This window comes from Penicillium brevicompactum (assembly GCF_028827555.1).
Source record: "Penicillium brevicompactum strain IBT 35665 chromosome Unknown utg000001l_segment0_segment0, whole genome shotgun sequence".
NCBI classification, from domain to species: domain Eukaryota; kingdom Fungi; phylum Ascomycota; class Eurotiomycetes; order Eurotiales; family Aspergillaceae; genus Penicillium; species Penicillium brevicompactum.
Window position 1 is genome coordinate 5547840 of NW_026623203.1, and position 16144 is coordinate 5563983.

At 48.5% G+C, this 16144-nt stretch overlaps 6 protein-coding genes across 6 annotated transcripts; 3 read left to right on the plus strand and 3 right to left on the minus strand.

Moving 5' to 3' along the window:
• Nucleotides 1-3389: 3389 nt before the first annotated feature.
• On the minus strand, nucleotides 3390-6802 carry N7506_001825 (uncharacterized protein; the record flags this gene model as incomplete). The annotated part of the gene is made up of 2 exons (XM_056951121.1): nucleotides 3390-5156; nucleotides 5213-6802. 2 exons carry the CDS (start codon nucleotides 6800-6802, stop codon nucleotides 3390-3392), a joined length of 3357 nt encoding a protein of 1118 aa, XP_056817036.1.
• Nucleotides 6803-8625: 1823 nt separating this feature from the next.
• N7506_001826 (ankyrin repeat domain-containing protein) lies at nucleotides 8626-9273 on the plus strand (the record flags this gene model as incomplete). Its single annotated transcript, XM_056951122.1, has 1 exon — nucleotides 8626-9273. The coding sequence occupies one exon, from the start codon at nucleotides 8626-8628 to the stop codon at nucleotides 9271-9273; it is 648 nt and encodes a 215-aa protein (XP_056817037.1).
• A 230-nt stretch (nucleotides 9274-9503) lies between these two features.
• N7506_001827 (nucleotidyltransferase domain-containing protein) lies at nucleotides 9504-10169 on the minus strand (the record flags this gene model as incomplete). The annotated part of the gene is made up of 3 exons (XM_056951123.1): nucleotides 9504-9536; nucleotides 9617-9833; nucleotides 9895-10169. The coding sequence occupies 3 exons, from the start codon at nucleotides 10167-10169 to the stop codon at nucleotides 9504-9506; spliced, it is 525 nt and encodes a 174-aa protein (XP_056817038.1).
• A 1123-nt stretch (nucleotides 10170-11292) lies between these two features.
• N7506_001828 (uncharacterized protein) lies at nucleotides 11293-12687 on the plus strand (the record flags this gene model as incomplete). The annotated part of the gene is made up of 1 exon (XM_056951124.1): nucleotides 11293-12687. One exon carries the CDS (start codon nucleotides 11293-11295, stop codon nucleotides 12685-12687), a length of 1395 nt encoding a protein of 464 aa, XP_056817039.1.
• Nucleotides 12688-14755: 2068 nt separating this feature from the next.
• N7506_001829 (uncharacterized protein) lies at nucleotides 14756-15381 on the minus strand (the record flags this gene model as incomplete). Its single annotated transcript, XM_056951125.1, has 2 exons — nucleotides 14756-14942; nucleotides 15092-15381. 2 exons carry the CDS (start codon nucleotides 15379-15381, stop codon nucleotides 14756-14758), a joined length of 477 nt encoding a protein of 158 aa, XP_056817040.1.
• Nucleotides 15382-15677: 296 nt separating this feature from the next.
• On the plus strand, nucleotides 15678-15902 carry N7506_001830 (uncharacterized protein; the record flags this gene model as incomplete). Its single annotated transcript, XM_056951126.1, has 1 exon — nucleotides 15678-15902. The coding sequence occupies one exon, from the start codon at nucleotides 15678-15680 to the stop codon at nucleotides 15900-15902; it is 225 nt and encodes a 74-aa protein (XP_056817041.1).
• Between the last annotated feature and the right edge of the window lie 242 nt (nucleotides 15903-16144).

The following is a 16144-nucleotide window of genomic DNA, read 5'->3' on the forward strand; positions in this document are numbered from 1 at the left end:
ACTCGAATGCGAAGCAAGCAATCTTGTCTACTTGAGCTCCTCTATACTGTACCGATGCGATTGCAAGCTATCTGTCCCTTCCTCATGACCATTGGTGGCATGGACGAGGAATGACTGGAATGTTCACATTGTCTCGGCCCTTTTCTCAGTGGACACTATGCACCAGTCAGGCGCTGATGTGTGTACCGATACAACGACCTAGGCATAATGGGCCAAACCACCGTCCGTCTCGGTATTCGAGCAACGCGAAAGAATAGGTTCCTTGTGGATCGAATTCCTGGCGTCCAATGGGTGATGCTCATTGTCCTCGGTTGGCATCTCGCATCTTTTGATGCCTGGCAGCTCGACAGGCACCGGGATGATCTCATGTGTCAGTCTGGCTCATGGCGGACGAGTCTTGCTTTCGCCGACGAGTAGGCTGTGATTCTAAGTCCGCGTGTAAGGTGAACGTGGGGCGGGACCCCATTATCTCGCGCCTACAGATGACCATTGGCCATATCAGGTACGGACCGCTAAAAGGAGATGGCAGAGTGTCGAGCCATAGCCGAGTCAACTAGAGAGCCACGAGCTACGAATCATCGACCCATACTGTCCTACCCGATCCTACTCTGCGTTGCCAGCCGGTCGATGTATTCCAGCGGGTGGAGCTAACAAGCGGAGACGAACAAGTGAAGATGAATCAATGAGACATGCACGACACTGCATCAAGATCACCGTCAGAACTGTTGTGGTGTTTTTGGTTATACACTGGCTGGATCTGATGCCTAAGCACGCTGTTTTCTATCCAAGCCGAATAAGGAGTGCAAAGACCATTTTTCCTGGATAACCCTGCATCTCTAGGTGAGTCAAACGAAGCCCGCTATCTCACTGAAATTGTCTTCTGACATATCACGTGCAAGCGTTTTTTCGGGGAATGACCCAGCTCTCTACGTTCCCTATCTCGACTGTTTTTGGGCATCAATTAATTGTCAGATACCCCGCGACTTGGACTGTCATATCACTTTTTGAGCTGATCCTTTGTAAAGGTGAGTTGGATGTCTGCACAACTTTACTCACAGCCAACCTCTGTGCGAGCTCTCTGACTATTTATTCCGGCCTACGCTATCATTGCCACTAATCTGTTCATTTGATTGCTTTCGGGTGGGTCAGGATCATTTTTGGTGCGGTTTAACCCAAGTAGATTGCATCGCAATGTCCGTCGTAGATGCTGGTGGAATCGTCTTTGCCGAATCTAGTCAAGATGGCGCCTGCCAGACCCGATCGGGCTGCAACAATGTTCTCTGCGCAGCAGGGTATACTTGATCGCATGAGCTCGGGTTCCACTCCAAAAAGCAGTGGTCGCCAATTTGAGTGCGGCGTGGTTGCTACACGAGAGATGGGCTCACACTATGAATCGTAATCGCTGGCGAGAATTACTGACAAAGATGCGACGGCTCCCTTGTGGAAGCAGCCGATCGGAAATTTTCAAGCCATGCCCCCTAATTTCTTCGCTGTCTCTATTGGCAATCCACTTCGACTCTCGCGGCCATCGTGCATATAGGCCTTCTACAGCAGAGTAGGAGTGAGTGACTTACAAGCCCCCTGACACGATAAATTCGACTACGCGAGGAACAGTCTATTGCATCACCATAATGATCTGGGCAATAAGACGTATTTTGAGCGCTCCTCGTTCAATGCTTCATCTAAACCTGGTAGATATGATCGTGGGTGTTGCCTACTTATAGCTTCACCGAGGGATATTGGTGTTTGCATTGGACCAGCTCAATCGAATTGAAGGCTGTGTGCGAACTTTACTGAGTAAATACCAGGGCACCGTCGTAGCAAGTGATGCCAAATGGTGCAGAATGAAACAATAAAACTGTTATCTCTGTCACATGTAGACTTCCGGACCGGCCCAAACCCCGAGGCCCAACCCCGCCCCAACCCGCAGATGGGCTATTGACCTAAGGTAGAAGCCCCGGGGCTTTCTTGGGGGCCCGGTGGGCCGAAAACAATACAGCCATGCCAATTCTTAGCCTTTGCATAAAGAACGCGGATTTTCCTATGATCAATATTGTGTGGAAACGGACACTCAATGTGAGAAATTAGCTAGTTTTCGGCATGGAATTGAATCCTGTCGGCCTACGAATGAGGAGTCCAACTATGGAAGTGTCATACATACCTGGACAAGAAGATGCACCTGCTTGTTGTTATGTGAAATATAAATATCCATGTGTTGACGCTTGTCGACGGTCGATGGATCGGTAAGGTCTCGTACGTAGCAATGGATTATCACTAAACAGCTGTTCTTCTAAAACGCCTCCATCCTCCTGTTATATACATACCAGACTCAGGGGCTTGCTTCTTAGTAAGCTTCTCTTGTGGATCCTGTCCAAAACGGGCTTGGTGGTAAACTACCACTGACAGCTCATGCTGGTCTGGAACATGTTGTGTCAATTTTTGCGAACTCACTTAACAAGCTGTTGTTGACTTCGGTCGGACAAGAGGTGAATGGAACCGCATTTGGCATTGAGGTTTTTGTGGAAGTGAAGTGGGCATGGATAATTCTGCCCAGTCTCCTGGTTGCGTCTGGGATAACATTTTTCGTCGTTGCCGTCTTACTAACAGAGACACATCATTGTGGAAATCGTCTATTTTCGCATTTCTTTACCATGGTCTAGAGGGTATTGATACCGGGGATTGCCCTACTGCAAGCACCATGCAACGGAAGTCCGCGGACGTCAATGTCCAGCTTCAGCCTTCCCATGGAAATGATGATTCGAAGCTCAGAGAAGGACGGAGCCCCTGCCGAACTTTAGATTAGATTGAGTTGAGATCTTCGAGGCCCTTTTGTTAATATAAACTATATTTAACCCTAACTTTTCAGGTCAACTTTCGACTTGTGCTGGCAAAAATTAACCTATCGAGGAGTAATACGGGGCCATGTCCCTCTCGATCCGGGTGCTTTGTTTTATGTAATGATTTTTTGTTACGATTCCTGAATGTCAGGATGAGGAATTGATGTACTGGCTGGTATTGAAAATGTCCAATAGAATCAGGTGATTGATTGTAGGTGTTAAAGATCGGTTGAACGATCTCAAGGGTCTATACAAATAAGATTCGGCGTGTTACAACACCGTACTTCCGAATGTGCCCGGAATACCGTCCGAATACTTAAGGGAATTGGGTGAACGACGGATAAGCCTATCCCAAACGGTCCTAGTTGTATTTGACCACTCTCTCAGTTCGTCAGAACATTAGAGAGCCTAAAATGCTGGACATTATCTCGAACTGCAAGAAAGACAGCCGTTCATTCTTGCGATAAAGTAATTCAATACATTGCAGAATTTTGTTTTGTTTTAATATCGAAAAGCAAAGCTCTACCAGAGAGCAGTTGAATAGGAAAAGTCCTACTTTCTGCTAAAGAGGCGCGACAAGATTGTGCGCCTACGACGTCGGCCAGGCTTGGAAAGTCGTTTTGAATTTTGTGGGTTTAGGACATGGGATTCCTTCGAGAAAGTGAAGATCAAAACACGACCTGATGAACAGCCGATTGCCATATTTGAAGATATGGTTGATGTTGAGAAAACGGCCGGCCGAAACTCTGAGGGCAACCATAGAAGATTTTCTCCTTTATAGTTTATCCAGGTGCGGTCGTCATTAAAGCCATACCCTGTTTGATGTGGCAGGGTAGCCGAATGGTCAAAGGAGGTCTTCATGGGGACAACATTTTCAAAATTGAATGTGTCAACACTAGTATACAGAAGATTCAAACCCGCTTCATCAAATTGAACACCCTCAGGAGAATTCGCAGCAAGTGTTGATGTGCACTGGCCAGTGGCCAGATCCCAGATCCTGACGGTCTTATCATCTGACGCTGATGCGAGTCGTCTTCCATCCGGCGACCAGGCAACTGATAAGACGGAGCTGCTATGCCCCTCGAGAGTTGATGTGCACTGGCCAGTGAGCGGATCCCAGATCCTGACGGTCTTATCATCTGACGCTGATGCGAGTCGGCGTCCATCCGGTGACCAGGCAACTGACAAGACGGACCCACTATGCCCCTCGAGGGGTGATGTGCACTGGCCAGTGACCGGGTACCAGATCCTGACTGTCTTATCATCTGACGCTGATGCGAGTCGGCTTCCACACGGCGACCAGGCAATTGACCTGACTTCGTCGCTATGCCCCTCGAGGGTTGATGTGCACTGGCCAGTGACTGGGTCCCAGATCCTGATGGTCCCATCACGTGACGCTGATGCGAGACGTCTTCCATCCGGCGACCAGGCAACTGACAAGACAGAGCTGCTATACCCCTCGAGGGTTAATGTGGACTGGCCAGTGAGCGGGTCCCAGATCTTGACGGTTTCATCACGTGACGCTGATGCGAGTCGGCGTCCATCCGGTGACCAAGCAACTGACCTGACCCAGTCGCTATGCCCCTCGAGGGTTGATGTGCACTGGCCAGTGACTGGGTCCCAGATCCTGACGGTCCCATCACGTGACGCTGATGCGAGTCGTCTTCCATCCGGCGACCAGGTAACTGACAAGACGGAGCTGCTATGCCCCCCGAGGGTTGATGTGCACTGGCCAGTGAGCGGATCCCAGATCCGGACAGTCTCATCATCTGACGCTGATGCGAGTTGGCTTCCATACGGCGACCAGGCAACTGACGTGACGTAGGCGCTATGCCCCTCGAGGGTTGATGTGCACTGGCCAGTGGTTGGGTCCCAGATCCTGACGGTCTCATCACGTGATGCTGATGCGAGTCGGCTCCCACCCGGCGACCAGGTAATTGACCTGACCCAGTCGCTATGCCCCTCGAGGGTTGATGTGCACTGGCCAGTGACTGGGTCCCAGATCCTGACGGTCTCATCATGTGACCCTGATGCGAGTCTTCCATCCGGCGACCAGGCAACTGACGTGACGTAGGCGCTATGCCTCTCGAGGGTTTGAAGGCATGAACTCCAATCTTTCGCCATCGCTGATTCATTCACAAGCCAGTCTGGTCTCTCCGTTTGATAGCAAATTTTAGTTATGCTCTGGGTTGGGCTAAAAATCAGCGACGAGCTGTATACTTGAAGGGGGCTGCTCTCCGTCGCCACCCTATGGTATTGGATAAATCGAGACGCATCACCGACTCGCTTCAAAAGTGCCTGTGAAATGCCTTTTTTGACCTATAGCGCCTACTTGTTAGCAACAAAACTCCGTCGGTATAAATGTGACCGCTAACCTGGAGTAAGCTATCAAGCTTGACCATCGCCGCTATGCCTTCAGAAAGGCTTTTGAGAAGGCTCAAGGCCTCGATCCAATGGAGATATTTCTCCCGGAGGAAATCATCCACGGCGCCACCTACTTGGAGGCCCTGATCGGTGTTTGAGCTGGAATCACAATTCTTCAGGTGGTCGACCCAATAGACACATGAGTATCGTACTATTGCCAATGGATCCGGAGTACGCTCTCTGACTTGTTCGATCGGAAATCCAGGATGTTTGATACTGTAGATGTCGCGTCGAAGTGTCTCGGATATGGCCTGTAGAGACCGAAAAAATATTTCCTGATGTTTGGCTTCGACGCCCTGTGGATAAACGGAAAACTTCTCGTTTGATGCATCTTTAAGCAGGAAGTCTGTTGCAGATTGGTGAACAGGACAGATTGTACGGCCACGGAGGGTCAAAAAAGAACCACAGTCCGCAATCAAATCTGCCAAATGTTTGTCTTTTTTGAGAACATTATCAGGTATTTCGACCAAGGCTGGTAGTTCTTCAAGAGTAATGGGCCGATACACAATAGCGACGACGGCTAGAATGCGCTTGCAAAGCTCTGAATCTACTGCATCCTCTGAGTTTTGCACATGCTCTAACATCCGCTCATACAAGGGATTCAGCCCTGCTGGAAAGGCAGTCACCAGCTTATGGGCGTTTCGCGACTTTCCTTTTTTGAGCTCCTCGCAGACCAATGCTACCCAGAGGAAAGTACCAAGTGCGTTAGACAACAAGTGGCAGCGAACAGCTGCAAGAAGTTCCGCATCGAATTTCTTCAGCTCTGCCAATATCTGAACCTTATAGTGAATGTAGATCATCACGGCTTCGGAGATGAGATTTTCGTTCAACTCCAGACAAAGTCTTACTTTTTGATCCACATTATCAAGAGACTCTTCGATAATCGTCCAGTTACGACTGGAGACAATCCATTTGACGTTTGGATTCGCCGATGAGGTTTCAGACACAAGGTCGAGAAGTAGGGGTAGGTTGTGGGTGCATTCGTCGAGTCCATCAATAATTAGATAAGTGCTCTGTAGGAGCGGATCTTTCAGGATATCGGTGAAGATCCTGGATAATGCATGCCACGCATTGACACCCTCAAATAGCTGTTTTCCGGCTTGATCGTACTCTTTCTGTATATGTGGGATCAAGGCTGGCTGCTTATTGAGAATCAGATACAGAAGCCCGCGTAAAACCGCCGTAGCGTTATTGATGCTCGGTTCAGCCGCCTGGCAGAAGAAGAAAGATATCGTGGTCGTGTTTCCTTCAGTTAACGCACTCAGTTCATTGATGATTCCGCACAGTAGCATTGTCTTTCCCTTCCCAGGATCTCCCTTGATCCAGAGCAGCCGGCTCTCTGGGTCATTTCGCCACTGTTTGAAATCGACATGGTCGAGGATCCAGCGATAGGAGTTTTTCAACAGTCCACCCTTGTCACTCTCAATCCGATCTTTATCGTCGCATGGATTCGTCACTCGCAAATGCTTTAGGCATTCTTGGTCCACGAAGTTGCTATCAGCGACGCTCCCCTGGATTTGCTCAGCTTTTGAACGTACCATGTTTGGGGCCAAATTGTGCACTGATGCTGCCATAATTTGCTACCACTTGCATTCCATGATTTGAACCGCTGAAGATATTGTTAGATGACATGAAGTAGCCAGAAAGGGGCTAGAAAGCGAGTTTGAAGAAGTTGCGAAGCAATGGGTAGCTGAGTATTTTCAGCTTAGCGCTTCTTTTAAATCAGGTGACTGGCATGTCGACGCTGAACCCCGCACTTGGGGGTTTGATCCTCGTCACCTTCGCCAATATAATTACTGGCAGCCTGTTAAAGCCCGTGCCGAACTGTAGGCAAGAAGCACTAGAAAAGGTAAATTCTCTATCACGGCATGGTTCGCCTATTCCACTATCACGAGTCCGGAGCGGCACTGTTTTTGTTCAGAGGTATGGATTGACTTGTTATTGTTATGATATGAGGCTGGTGCAGACCAGGAACCAAGCCGCACCGTCAGAATTAGATCCGGAGTGTCTATACAGACGATCAAGTTGATTTCCAATCAACTTGACTAATTGTTGTATATATAGGCTCATCTATCCCTCTGAAATAATAACACAATTCATACCTCTGAACAGTCTGACCTTGAGCGTATTGCCTGATTATAGCTGAACCAATGGAGGGACATCCGGTGTTTGCATTCGACCAGCTCAATCGAAATGGAGGCCGTATGCCAACTTCACCGAGTGATCAGCTTGGAACAAATGACGCGGAATTGGAACAATGCAAAGCGATACATCTGTCATGTTGGTAAGATGGCAAGAAAACCTCACGCTACGTCGGTGAGACGTTGACCACCACCTTCACCGCCTGTCGGTATCCACAACAAGCATCAACACACATCAACACCCTCGTCAACGTTCATCAACGACCATTAACGCTCATCGACGTTAACTAACGTTCATCAACGCTCATCAGCACACACCCCCGTCAACGAACATCAACGTTTATCAAGGCTGATCAACAACCTCATTGACGCTCATCAATGCTTATCAACACATCCGCGCCGCATCAAAATACTCACGTTTTTATTGTCTCTATGCCCTGAGTGCAGATGCACTCTGTTGCGACGGATGGACTCTCCCGTAAACTTCATGTATATCTGTGACAATCCTGTCTAGCAACCCTGCACACTAGTCCTGGGAGCTACAGCACCCCTGGAACGCTTCACCGAGATCCTAGGGCCATTCGAGGGTTTCGAAGATCCATGTGAGGTCTCTTTGGGACAGTGGCGCCGATCTTGGTTCAATGCTACGGTGCGTAGAACAATTAGGAACACAATCTCCGTCCTCCATTCCACAGCATAGCCATGATCGCTGCACTGATGGATAGCATACCTTGACCGCCTGTCTCATCACCACTTTGCAAGTATTCGACGGCTATTCTTTGATCGAGATCATGTCCTGTCCCTGTTCATTCTCGCCTCCATCTCGGGTTTGGGATATGAGCTAGATAACTTTCATAGGAATGCGCGTCACTTTCCTTTCGCTGATCAGATACTGATGATCGAGAATGCTCAGGATATTCCTGAAAATGGCACATCTGAATACAATGATCCAGGTATAAAGAGGGCTATGCTATCATCCGATCCATTAATAGCTTCTCGTTTCTGCCCCAGAGCAGTCTTTGTCACAACTACCTGGGCAATTTCCCCCCATCTCGCTCAAAATATCATATCCGTCAACAGCGTACCATCTCGAAAGTTCTGCGGACATGTACCGCCCCGAGTGCCCTCCGAGTGTCGAGTCCAGCGTGTGCTGCACATCCTCAATATCTATGTCAGAAAAAGACAGGCTGGAGGTGGACAATCTGCAGATACAACATGACCATATGCTCGCCTCGTGCCCTTGCCGGGCCCCAAGTGTACTCAGCTGGGCCATCATACAGGGCAAGAGCTGCTTCGTCCAATACCTGATGGGGCGGTTCCCTGTATGCGTCAACCGTCCAGATTGGAACAACCAACGACCAATCATGGTGGCTATGGAATATCGACAGCACGAGATCTTGCAATCGCTCCTCTGCGATCCACATACCAACGTGAACGTCGCAGATAAGAGTGGGCATACTCTTCTCCACCTTGCTGTGATTTATGATGACGTGACGGCGGTCGAAATTTTGCTGAAGCACAAAAATGTCAACGTCAATGCTCGAGACAGCAACGGCGATACTGCACTTCTACTGGCTGCCAAGATCCACGGCTGTGATCAGCCCAATAGCAACCGGATACTTGATTCACTGTTGTTGCACAAAGACATTCGAGCCGAATCGCTTGATTATTCCGGTCGTTCGGCTCTCTGGCACGCGGTGAACACCTGCAACTGGCAGCTGCTTTGCCTTCTCGCGAAATTTCCGCGGGTTCAGACCAACGTCCCTGATCATCAAGGTGTCAGCCCGTTAGCCCGGGCCGTGATCCGCAGACGGCTTGACATTTTCAATTGGCTTCTTGCTACCTTGCCGCGAGATATTGCCCAGAGCTGACGGCTCTTTTATTACAAATATGGTGACATGAATGGGCTCATTTCTATAGCTTGCTAAAACCGTGCCAAACCACTAAACCGGCGCCGCAGAATTCTGCGACCGCTCTCTTAAATAACATAATTATCACAAACCAAATTTTTATGACTGGGAACAGTCGTGAGTTTTCATTCCGTAGGCGCATTTCCAACATGACTCGGCTACATTATGTGGTTGCAGCATTGTAAGAGCACTCAGTCGTATTTAAACAGAGCTTGATTGCCCAACTAAAGTTGTCAATGTTGGTACTTATTAGGAAGCCCGAAATTGCGTATATTTTATCTTTTCTCTCGCCAAATGAACGCACTCCTGTGCATCTGAAATTGTCGGACAATAGTACAAGGTCAATATCCGCGGTAGGCAGGTAGATACCAGAGGTAAAAGAGCCAAAAGCATGGATTTCAGTGCCGGCGGATCGACTTTGAAATGCAACATTCAATCGCTCGACGAGATCTCTACGGACAACGTTTCCAAGTTCCTGTGGCTTGGCCCAGTCATAAAAGCTGAGAGCCTCGCGATCTAACCTAGTGCGGGTTTAGAAAAGGAAATACTCAATAGCGATCGAGATGACAGGGAAGTACAGACTGGAATTCTATGTGCAAGGAAGACGGAGTAGACTCGAAGCAAGGCGTACCCGTCTCTTGAGACGGTGGTCTCCACTCCTTGATGGCTGAGCCGTCGCAGTTGTACTTGCTTGTAGGCTTGCCGGTCTTCCTAGCGTGACGTTTGATCGCACCCCTCCGGGTTCGCTTTCGACTCGGGTCGGCAGAGTACACATTTTCCGGGCCTGTTGGCCCTTTGAGGGCGATACCGGAGGCTTTCTCGGGAGCGTTGCTCTGATGCTCTGATTCTGATATCATGCTGGGGGAATTGAGATCCATGTTCTCCCTGAGTTCATCTGTCTCAGCTGCCTTTGCTTTATCGCCAAGTCTTGTAAGACGCTAATGTCTCGTAGGTGCTTTGCGTCACCTCTACACTATCTGGCTAACAGGGCAAAATATTTCAGCGATAAAATTAGCATGTATGCTTGAACTCTGCCAGGGAGAATGGAGCGAACCACCAAGATCAAACCTTCGGCAGGTCCTACTTGTAGATAAATACCGAAAGCGGCAGAGTAAAATGTACTGCCGCTAGTCACGCTCAACCCGCATGCAATAGAAGTCCTTTTCATTCATTTGGTTTCAGGGTTAGACCAACTTCCCGAGAAGCTAGGCTCAGTGAAAGTGTTCTTTATATCGTTCTTTGTATGTGAAAAAATTCATGCTATGAAGCCATTGGTACTAGAAAAATAAAACTGGCTAGCTCAATGCGCTAGATGTACTGCGGAATTATGCGCTTATGGCCAATTTGAGGACTGAAAGGGTGATCACACCGTAAGAGTAAAAATCCGCAAATTATTAATTTTCTCGATCACTGCTTACATGCGTCAAGATGAAGACACGTGCAGATTTTGACGGCAAAAAAAGGGCAATAATGACCATCCAGCTGGGCAGCGCCAGCTAACAAACAGTGGTACTGGGTCTTTTAGCCAGGTGCGGTTTTCAGGTCTACATTTGTGTAGGCATCGTAAAAAAGGTTTTTTAATGATTGAATAGAATTCTTTTCTTTCACCTTTGCAGGTGAAATTGATGTCTTTCTCCGTCTTTTTTGTTGTCAACGCTCCATCAGATTTCGGTGGCCTCTCTCCGCTGACCAGGAGGGAAAAGTTGAGACACAAATTCTGGTCTCAAGATTCTGGCTCTTTTTTTAATAAATACCAACGCCACTAAATCGTAAGCCTCCCATATCATCATTATTTCCTAAATAAACAACCGAAATTATTGAGGCAATTGGAGCGCGCCGCAATATTCCTCCTTCAGCGAGGGAAAATGATCGGACTCCGCGGAGACTTTTGCTTATAAATAGCTCAAAGCCTTTCCATCAGAAGTAAGACGACAATCAACCTGCTCCATTCTCAAGGGGACTGCATAGAAGATCCACACCATGGTTTCCAATGCCAGCACTGCGGGCGTGAAGAAACCGTCCAAGGGTGAGCCCAGGACAACCAAACATAGCCAAGAGCAGCTGGAACAGCTCCTTGACGAGGCACAAAGCGGAGGGATTACCAATGGAGAGGGTCCGAGTGCTGACGAAAAAGTGTCTGCTGCACCGGGACCCGGGGACGGCCGACAATCTCCAGACAGGGAGCAGCCACTTCAATCAAATTCAAACCAAAATGGCGATATTTCAGGAGGTTTTCGCAGCGAAACACAGCATGCGGACGACTCTCCGTCGAGTGATGTGGACATGTCGGACGTTGAACCCCAAACCTCCGGCAAGTCGGTCTCTGCTGGTCCCACGGGAGCACGCGCACGTGGCTTGGATGATTCAACCAACGACAAGCAACTACTTGTGGACTTTCAGCAGATGAGCATAAGTGAACACCGTCACTCAAAGAAGAAAAGACACGAAGATCCCCAACCAGGCGACATAGAGGCGTTCGGTGGCCAATCGAACAACCGATTCTTTATTTTTCGAGTTGGCCCCATCAAGGCCCCCAAGTACGTGTATCGAAGGACAAATGCGTATAGCACAAAGGGTTTGAAGAATCTTTCATTCGCCAACAATCGGATTTCCAAGCTCAGATACGAAGCCGAAAACGGGGATCAACATTGGCAATATACAAAAGATAATATTGTTGGGGTTAGAGGCATCGCCATTGATGAAACGGGGAACAGCCTCAGGAGCCCACATACATGGATCAAGATCGAATGGATGGATATCAAAAAAGAGCACCAGGCCTTGTTAGGTGAAGAATGCAACTGGACAACGAGATCGGATGTGATCCGATTGATGGGCCCGAAACTGGCCAGCTTGGTAATCCACGCAGCCTGGGACGCGCAGGAGACTCTACACCTCGAGGCGATCAATAGTGAGGGTAAATCAGCTCATCGCCCACTTACGCCATGTCCTTTAGCTATGTTCGAGGACAAGAAAATCAAGCGAGAAAGATCTGACTCGCCGCATCGGTACGAATCATCCTCGGTCCTGCTGAAGCCCCTTTCGTCGGCCCCCAAGAGCCATTCCAGCATCTCAGGTACCAATCCGGTCACAGGTATCAAACAAGAGCCAGAGGAGGAACCCCGCTCCTCCATTGAGGATGCGCCTGCACCGAATGCCACCCAGAATGAAAGCAGCGGGGGCAGCCAAAACAAGAAAAAGGCACCTCAGAAATTCAACATTCACACCTACATGGCGAATGTGGAAAAGTTGGAAAAGTGGAACACTTTCACCAAAGACGAGAGAGAAGAGAAATACAGAAAGGCGTTGGCTCATTATGATCATTACAAAGAGGAGAGGCTGCTCATGGGCGATGAAGAGGCTGAAGAAGAACTCTGAGAGAAAATCAAATCCGCGGCAACCAATTGCCTTGTTGGATACGATATAGAATTGATTGATAGTTTTTTTTTTTTCGTTTTGCTTTGTTGTCTTTCCGATTCTGATCTGGTTTTGTCTGATTATATGTGCTTTGCTTCCTTTAGGATATAAGAATGAAAGTCTCCAGCGTTTTGTGACATGGTTTATACTGAAGTAAGGATTCGTAGTTGAAAGTCCGATGGCGTGAAATTACTATCCCGATCATCAAACACGTACTGATACCAGTAGTTGACAACAGGAATAGGTAGAAAAGATTTATGCGTCCATTTATTTCCCCCGAGAGGTACACAATGGGAGGCGTCGCAAGGATTTCCAAGATTTGATCTAAAGAGCAAATGCGGGAAGACCTGATTTGACTGAGAGTTATATATCTAATCATATGCTACGTTGAAAGGGGAGCTTGAAAGCACAGTCAACCTCGTCCCAAAGATTCCATTCGTATCTGTCTAACACCCTGCCATTAAACTGCGTGTTTGGCTCGAAGTTATACATTTTATTCCACAAAACAATTGAGATATGGGCATCCGGCTTCAATTCTATCGCCGTATCATGCTCTAGAAATTTGATCGTGTGGGGCTCTCCTGAAGCGTCGATGTAGGGGAGGGTAGAGGCGGGCCGTAAGTGTTGATAAAGAGCACAATCAGACGCTTTTTCTACTGTATCCGTACCGCCTCACGACGTAGCAAAACCAGCCCATCTATATTAGTCAACAATCATTGTAAATCTGACTCTGGAAACTATTGCATTGATACTAGAAACGCCAAACGCAATCCTAGGAGCCGTTTGTTCTCTGGGAACCTGTCTTTAGCTCCTGGGGCCATTTCCTGTTTCCAGGAATTTGAGTTCTACCCTGGGATCTCTACGATACGATCCTGATGAAATATGAACTGGGTTTGGAACAAGTTGGCTGGATCTGGAAGTTGTCGCGCTCCTGGGGCCCTGCTTCAGGATCCCAGAGTCAGTATTTTGCCTTCTGAGGTCGCCAAAAGCCCTCACAGAAAACCTTCACCAGACCTGCGCATAAATCTGCGTGATTCGTTACCCCCGGAAAGACTTAGCCATAGCCCCAGGAGCCGCACTTGAGGTTCCAGGAGGTGAAAATACTAGGCCCCAGAAGCTACGTCGGGTTTCCTGGGGGCTACGTGGCTCCTAGAAGCTGCTTTCTTGCCCCAAAAACAGCACTAAAGCCCCTGGGAGCAAGAGAGCTCCTAGGGCCAAGATATGCATCTCCAGGGCTGACAGAACTGTCAACAGGCGTGTGACTGATTTTGTGAGGATGGGAATGGAGATTCTGCAAGCTACGTACGATTCCCTGGGGCTTTGTGATCCTTGGCCAGCTCATTTCTCCGGTCGGCTTTTGAAATCTTGGCGGCCACCAAGGTTGAGGGTTATTTACGCACAGCAGGTCGTCAACCATCACCTGCTTGCTACATCAAGCCACCCAGCATGCTGCTCCAATATTGGCCACGATTGGTTGGCTAGCCAGATCAAGCGATGAACATGCTTTGGTTTCAATCACGAAATTCAATTGGTAAATTATCTCACCAACTCTGCAGTAGACTCCATTCCTTTACCGGTTGACTAGTTCCTCACCCCTACTTTAGGAGGTCGATGGAACCCTCTGTGCCTGCTTCATAGGTCCGTGTGCGCACTCTGCTAGTGTCCGTGTAAGGCGCATATGGCAACAAGCACGAGAGACATAATGACCGATAAAACTCCGAAAGCCGCCTGGCCAACGGCTCCATAATACATAATCTTGTAGTACGGAGAATAACCCTCACTGTCAAATAACCCGAATGATGCCTGAAAACTGTGAACATGGCAAGATAGCCCTCCAAGGCGAGAACGATCAAGCCGGCGACGAGCTGAGTGCAGACGTAGTAAAGTCGCTACTTGCGGTCTTCTCGCAGGCATCTTGGCTGGATTGCAAGGGCGATCCCGAAGATGGAAAGCAGGGAATTGAACGGCGGTAACTGGACGTACCCACTTCGGGTGGGGCCTTACAGATATCTGTGTGATCATGGTCGAACTATCTGTCTTGTTCGCTGCTGCGAGCATCCGATCTGCAGGATCGCATGGTTTCCAATTCCCTTTTGAAGCTCTTGACTTCCGTTCCGAGGGCTTCAATATCCTCTTTGTTTCCCATACTTTGAGGGGACTTTCCTCCGTTGCGACGACTTTGTCGTTCGTGTAGTTTAACTTTTCCGCGAAGTGACCTATTGTTTGTACGTATCAGTCCTACCGCCAACAAGCTGTCGCGTTTAAAGTGAGCATTGATGAATGCTAAGTGACACACCTTTTTCGCCTGCTCGGCCTGCGTAATAAGTTAGCAAGAGGAGAGGGGGCAACGGGAAAGAAGACTGACCAGCTAGCTATGGACTTCTCCGGCGTGTGAGCGCCGGATAGCACGGATTCCTTCAACGGGCCTCCTGAAGCTGGCTCGAATCGCACTCTTTTGCGTGGTCTATCTTCAGGTCTATCTTGGCGGGGCGAAGTACGCTCACGGTTCTTAAGTATCGAGCGAGGTATCTTCTGAGATGGCACCCTGGGCTCTGCAGAGACTCTGGCTCTGTCGGAAGTCTCAATTGATTTTTGGAAGTCCGCAAACAGGGTGTGCATGCGGCTTTCAGTAGACGACTTGTCCGGTGGTGTCATTTGGAAAAGGTTTTTGGGTTGAAAAAAAGAACAACGATTGGCAAGAGCAATATCCTTGAGTAAAGTTTGCAAGAAGCAGGAGATGGAGCAGGAATGGCTCAAGTTTGCGAGTAAACCTCAGGCTGTATGCACAATAGGAAATTGAGATTGAAGCTCGCTAGCTTGTCATTGGGATTTTAGTGAATAGTGAGAGAAGAAGCTAGGTCTGGGAACTGTCGAAAGATAAAGTCGGTCACAAATGGATGGAGCATCCGAATGGCATTACAGCGAAATCGCGCTCGTTTTGGTCTGCAGCTATGCTCACCATCAACACTCACCATCAACACTCACCATCAACACTCACCATCAACACTCACCATCAACACTCACCATCAACACTCACCATCAACACTCACCATCAACACTCACCATCAACACTCACCATCAACACTCACCATCAACACTCACCATCAACACTCACCATCAACACTCACCATCAACACTCACCATCAACACTCACCATCAACACTCACCATAAGTAGCATTGCAATCCTGCGAGGAGGTGGCGATCATGAGAGTCTAAATTGTGAACCATGGTAGATGAAATAACTCATTTCATTGTCCTGAGAACTGAACTCGGGTTTTTATTCTAGGTTTTCAAATATATTCTCGAATTCTGATTATCCGTCAGCGAGAAATCCAATACCCTGGGTTTAGGAATATGTCCAAAGTGTCTGTACTGACCGGTATCAGAAGTATCAGTGGAGGCAACATCAGTTGGTTG